This window comes from Miscanthus floridulus, chromosome 1, assembly GCF_019320115.1.
Source record: "Miscanthus floridulus cultivar M001 chromosome 1, ASM1932011v1, whole genome shotgun sequence".
NCBI lineage: Eukaryota > Viridiplantae > Streptophyta > Magnoliopsida > Poales > Poaceae > Miscanthus > Miscanthus floridulus.
This window is the reverse complement of record NC_089580.1, coordinates 641,393-648,115: the sequence shown is the minus strand read 5'-3', so window position 1 is coordinate 648,115 and position 6,723 is coordinate 641,393. Positions and strand designations below refer to the sequence as shown.

Sequence of the window (6,723 nt, the reverse complement as noted above, 5' to 3'; positions counted from 1 at the left end):
AACTTCATGCTTTACCTGAAAATTATCATGTTCATATGTCATACTGCAATACAAAACCCAAAACAGTGAAAGCCCAAAACTACCAACCCTTGAGAACACAGTCAGCTTCCTTGAGTTGACATGCTCAGGCCTTTGTGCACTATGAGGATACACCAGGCCGGCAGATCTAGATTCTCAACAATGTTTCCCTCAAAAAAATATGTGAACTACAGCCATGTATCATTGTCTTCCTCCGAACTAGCAGAATTAGATGGTGAATAATCAGCATCATGGTCTTCTCCATGTCCTCTTCCTCGAAGAAGAAAGCAAATTGGAGATAGTCGTCACCTTCATCATCATCATAAGAAGGGACCACAACATGACACAATAAAACCATATGAGTTTAGGAATTAAACAAACAATCATATGAACATGTTTGAAAACGAGTGGAGTCATACCACAGTCACTAAAGGTATCAATTGGGATAGGATTTGCAAAACAAATGCAATCAATTACTAAGATGATTAGTAATGATTTGGCCTCCCTCTGCATTGGTCCATACACAACCACAAGAACTACACCGACCAATGAGCCAAAAATGACAGAAATACCCAAAGACATGCCTGAAATAAAACTAATGTTAGTTTAAATTAATATTAATACAATGATGTGTAAAAGATATAGTGCTTACCCTTGTGCCCATATACCCTGCTAAATCTAGCTTGGCAACTAGATATGCTGCGTAGAAAGTGAATTCAAAGGCGTTGATCACTACACCTGTAATGCCAACCTTTCCATCCTCGCCATGGAGTTGAGAAATAGAAAATAGAAACCAACCAAGGAAGATTAATGCATTTGCAATCAAGTCGAGCCAACCATGAAAGACATCTGTCACTGCTACGCTCCTTCCAGTGCTCCAAAAGTTAATCATGGGACTCGAATGAAAGAAATGAGTAAAGACAACCTGAAATAAAAAAAAGGACCGATTTAGCCACAATGCTTATCAAGTTTCTAGCCACACATGTTTCAATCTAAAAACAATGTAACATAACTCAAAAAGATTAACTAAATGCACTGATGGTTGGTTGCAACTGATATCAGTAAGCTCCAAACATATGAAATGGCAATAAGAACTGAGAAAATAGTATAAGATGTTAAACTTGACCAGGGAACTCTGTTTGAGTAAGGTGGACCTTGTAGAAATCAGGTCAGGTATCAAGTTCTTCTATTGATGCTAGAAACTTGACAGTAGGATAATCAAAATAAACCAAAAGATGCTAAGATTATTGTTTGTGTTTTCCTCAATCAAATTCAATCATCTGCAGGACTGCTTCAAACTGCTAAGGGACTTCCATCACCAACTAGAGCAAACCCCACTTGGGTCTTTAGGCAAATGATGAAACCATGAGTGACTTATCCTTCAAAAAATCCAAAAGAAAAAGAGTGGCTACGATGGTTTTTGATGTTTCATCAAGCGAAAATGTGGCACTGTGATGACTTGGCCTCCTCTCTTGGTAGAGTTTTATGTTTTCCATTATGGAGAATAATCGAACCGAGCCAAATAGCTGCATTTTTAAAACTAAATAGGCAAAGAAAAATGTTTAAATGAGCAAATCCTAGCTGATGCTTACATTTCAAAATAAACATATGAACTATAACCCAAGCCCAATTCAAAGTGCTAGATATTATGAGATATCAAATTATTGGGACCTTAAGTTATGTGACGAGTCAAAACGACAATCAACGTAACAACGAACCATGGATATTACAAAATGTCAACTAGAATTGCCTGTTTGGAACACAGGAATTTCACAGGAATCAGTTCAATTTCACAGGAAAAACGCAGGAATAGGAAAAAATTCCCGCGTTCCAAACAGGCCCTGAAAAAACACCATGGTGACTATTTTTCGATCGTTGGACAACATCCTTTCAAAGAGGTTGTCTTTCTAAGAAAAGTCAATCGTTAGAGGATTGGCCTGTCACCTAGATAGCTCGATGATTCAAGACTTGGGCAATTTATACCCAACTGAATATGAAATGTGGCAAGACATAGACGATTGTTTTGTGTACACGCCATGTTGGATGTGAGAGTTCTCAGAGTTGTTGCTTGTTGTCGCAGATTGCCACCCTTCTATGCCAAAGTGGCAAGCCTTAGATTATGTGGACAACAAAAATGAGGTAGACCTTAGAAGCACGTACCATACAGAATGAACATGAGAATCTGCAGTATGCAAGTCACATAAGACAGCAGTATCCAATAGGTAATTAAAAAAATGTTTCATGCAGCTTAGGCCTTAGCGGTTCTCTCAGACCTACTATTGTACAAGTGTAAGCAATTCAAATTGGTCACGTCCGATGGTCAAAGAAGAGCTATCCTAAGGAGAGCTACAAATAAATCTTTTGAGTTAGATATACCCACGAAGTTCAAAAAGACTTGGAGTGTCCTGCATCAATTGGTCTTATATAATTAATATTAATGCCTAAATAGAATTGCATGTCCACACAGTATAGCATAAATTCACAACAAGATACTCCCTCCGTTCCAAATTATAAGACGTTTTGGTTGTTCTAGATACATTGCTTTCACTATGCATCTAGATATAATGTATATCTAAGTGCGTAGCAAAAGTTATGAATCTAGAAAAATCAAAACGTCTTATAATTTAGAACGGATTGATAGTTCTGTATCAATATTTGCATCGTATATGTTGTCATGTGATCTTACAAATTGGAAATAGCAGATTTAAAGAAAAAAAACATAGAAACTTTTCTGTCTTCAAACTGCGAAGGGCAAATTCCACCAAAAATCAAGGATCAGCATTTATATACCACTATAAAAAGATCCCTATACTTCTGCCATCAAAATGTTGTTCATGTTTACTTCTATTTGCTAATGACATTTTCTTTAGGTCAATGATCTCCGCCTGCTGTTTGCTAATCAAATGTTTTAAACTTTTAATAAGGGGCCCAAATTCACTGTGATTGGATTATTTGTAGGGGGAAAAAAAAGAGAGTGCTCACGCACTGCTAGTCAGACTTTTTTTTTTTTGGGTCCAACAACACTCCTAGATGCTTCTTCCCAATCCCATGATATCGATAATAATGGTCGAAAATAGAAACCTGAAATACTTTAGTGACACTCTATCTCGGGGTTTTATGGCCTCTTTCTATGCTGCTCATGTATTTGTTAAGAAAATGGAAAACAACCAACAGGCCATTTTCTCTGTTCTTCATATGTAATCCACATAATCCAGTCCCATAATTATGAAAAGTAACAATGAAATGCATACCAGAGGAACAAATCAACTTCACAAATGAAGTAGAATAAAAGAATGCCCTCATAAATCTACTTAGCGTTACCTGGGTCAATATACATTGTACTGTGATCTACAAATCATGTGCTTTGTGGTTCGTGCCCTGTTCACCATGTGCAACAAAAATTAACCTAACTTAAATCCTAGCTTACTTTGCAATTTTGTTCCTTGTTTTTTCCTTTCAATTTATCGGGTTACATCTTGTCTAATTTCTCAGATTCACGCCATAAGGCAATGAATGCAACACGGAACTTCATGAGGAACAGTATAGACACAGCCTAAGTCATATTAGGATTAAGGACATAAGTTCCAGAACACAATGTCCTCATATATCTCAACAGCTCATGAAATGGTCTTTCGTTTTGGCAGTCACCAGAAATCTCCACAACTGCATTGCCCATTCTTGAAGTGATGAAATCTGTTGGCATCTCTGACAATAATAGTCCTGTTCCTAACTAAGGTCATGAATTTGATGGCAGTATGGCAGTCTCCACATACACGGAGATTCTTCGTAACAAAAATGGTCTTATCCTCATTAAGACTGAGGACACCAAAAGCTATTGCTAGCTTTTCGCTATGATAAAGAAGTGCCTTTTCCTTTTCCTCTTCCTCCAGATCTTGCAAAACAAAACTGGTGTCAGCCTGGTAACCCAGTTTCTTAATGTCTACCAGGATATTATCAAGTTCGTGATATATGTCAAGTGAACATGGATGAGATTGGTCTCCACCAACAAATGCATGTAAGGAGCCATTTATCTCGATCCAACTGCAGCCAGGACTCTTCTTAAAGCCCTTGACCTTCTGTATTACTCGAACTTCTGCTGCCTCATCAAATCTTCCAGCAGCACTGAATATGTTGGACAGTAGAACAAAGTTGCCAGTCCCCTCAGGTCCTAGTTTCTGGATCATCCTTGACACTTGCTTTCCTAAATCAATGTTCTTATGAATCCGGCAAGCTCCAAGCAAGGCTCCCCATACACGAACATCAGCTTTCAGTGGCATGCTCTGGATAAACTGATAGGCCTCATCAAGGAAACCACCTCTTGCCAAAAGATCAACCATGCATATATAGTGCTCCATCCTCGGAAGTATACCATACTTGCGTGTCATCATATCAAACCAGTGCTTCCCTTCAGTCACAAGTCCAGAATGACTACACGCAGCTATTAGACAGATGAAGGTGACATCATCTGGTGCAAAACCTTGATTCTTCATACCTAGGAACAATGTAGTAGCTTCCTTCCCCAGTCCATGAATTCCATATCCTGCAATCATTGTATTCCATGATACAATATCCCGAGCTGGCATCTTGTCAAAAACCTGCCTGGACAGATCAATCCTTCCACACTTTGCATACATATTGATCAAAGAATTACAAATAGAGGTTTCTAATGCAAGCCCACGGATTATGACAGAGCCATGACTGCACCTCCCATGCTGCAAAGCAGCAAGATGAGAACAAGCTGGGATCAGAGACACCATCGTCGCAATATCTGGCTGCACATTGCAGGCCTGCATCTTCTTAAAGACAAGAAATGCTTCCTCTGCCTTGCCATTCTGCACATACCCTGACAAAAGTGCACCATAAGAGATTGTGTCCTTGACGGCAATCTCATCAAAGAGCATCGTTGCTTCGTTCATCGAGCCAGCCTTGGCATACATCGAGAGAAGCGAGTTGCCTGCAGTGAGATCAGCATGGATTCCAGATTTAGCGAGCAAAGCATGCAGCTGTGTACCCATACGAAGATCAGCCAGGCTGGCACAGACCCTAAGGGCGCTTGCAACAGAGGTTGCAGAGAGAAAGCACATTCCTTCTACCAGCATGTCCTTGAACAGATTGAAAGCTTCTGTCATTCTGTCGCACAGCACAAAGCCTCCAATAAGCGCGCTCCAAGTGACCTCATTCCTGACAGGCATGCCATGGAACACCCTGCAAGCATAAACCAAGTGCTTGCACTTGGCATACATATCCAGCAGCGCAGTTCCAATAAGCACTTGTTCCTCGTTTTGATCGAGATAGGCACGAAGGCAGTAGGCATGGACACTTGTTCCTTGGAAGAGCGCCCCATGTTGGGCAAGAAGCGGAAGGAGGGAAACAAGCGTGGAGGCATTCGGCCTGAGGCTGCCATGGTCCTGCAAGTCGAGGAGGTGGGCAATGGCATGATGGTACATGCCATGGTTTGCATAGCCCGCAAGCATGGCGTTCCATGCAACAACGTCCCTCGTGGGCATTTTGGCGAAGACGTTGGCTGCAGGGCCAAATCGGGCGCACCTGATGTACAGGTCGATGAGGGCGGTGGAGACAAACAGGTCGGTATGGAGGCCCGCGGCAGCGGCGTGGGCGTGGATGGTGCGGCCAGCACGGAGGTCAGCAAGCGCGGAGCATGCCTTGAGGACGAAGGGAAAGGTGTACTTGTTGAGGGGCACGCGGAAGTAGAGCATAGAGCGGTAAAGGTCGATGGCGGCGTGGAAGGGGCCGCGCCAGGAGTAGGCGCGGATGAGCGCGTTGTAAGCGCGCGCGTCCGGCGCGGGGATTCTGTCAAACACCTGGCGGGCAAGGGCCAGCTGCCCTCGGGCGATGTACTGCTCCAGCTCCAGCTGCCATTCTTTCTTGTCCTTGACCTCGTGAGAGATGGAGCCGGAGGGAGGCCGGCGAAGGCGGACGGCGGCGGTGGAGAAGGGACGGAGATGACCTCGCGGGAGGCCCATTGCGCGAGCGCAAGGGGGCGGCGGTGGCGGAAGGGTGTTGGCCTTGATGATGCCGCAACGAGACGGCGATGGGTGAGCGGGGTAGTGGTGGCGGATGCGTGAACTCTTCGCCGCGGACACTGCATTGCGGAAGACGGCTACATTTGGCAGTAGAGCGTCGATCCCTCCTCCCCACCCAGGCACGCCGCCGACCACGCCTTCCCCTTCTCTACCACCAAGCTGCTCTCTGCCACAACTGGAGCTGCGGCCACCTCCTTCGAATCCCCTAAAGCGGAAGATGGGCACCGGGGCAGATGAGCGCGGCGCCGGCGGAGGGCGGCCGGCGGCTGAGGGCGGGCTCGGGGAGTCAGGTACTCAGGTGGTCTAGTGCACACGGCAAGGCAATGCTCTGTTTTATTTGGTGTTGGTGGCCTGTGCCTGTTTCGAGCAAAAGTGTTTTTTTTAGCGAATTAAGCCAAAGTTGAATCATCGTGCTCATTCCAGTATTTAATTTTCGGACAGGCCAGCGTCGGGACGTCTCTAGAGCTCTAGGGCGCACGGGCTTGCGAGCGAGTGCCCCGACAGTGGGCCCTCGTCACCGGCCGCTTTCCACGCGCATCTCGTGTGCAACATTCAGTCTACTTTTAAAACATTCATATACAATAGCTGCAACATATAAAAAATAGATAAAATATTTAAAACATGCGTCTGAAATACTTGTAAAAACACTTGAAAACAATTG

At 43.7% G+C, this 6,723-nt stretch overlaps 1 protein-coding gene across 1 annotated transcript; it reads right to left on the bottom strand.

Annotated features, from left to right (window-relative positions):
• Positions 1 to 3,281: 3,281 nt before the first annotated feature.
• Positions 3,282 to 6,342, bottom strand: LOC136470675 (pentatricopeptide repeat-containing protein At3g16610-like). Its single transcript, XM_066468434.1, has one exon. The coding sequence runs from the start codon at positions 6,000 to 6,002 to the stop codon at positions 3,663 to 3,665; it is 2,340 nt and encodes a 779-aa protein (XP_066324531.1). The 5' UTR covers positions 6,003 to 6,342; the 3' UTR covers positions 3,282 to 3,662.
• Positions 6,343 to 6,723: the final 381 nt, after the last annotated feature.

Excerpts from the sequence above, each read along its gene's own strand:
- LOC136470675 (XM_066468434.1), bottom strand. The coding sequence starts at position 6,002 with ATGGGCCTCCCGCGAGGTCATCTCCGTCCCTTCTCCACCGCCGCCGTC.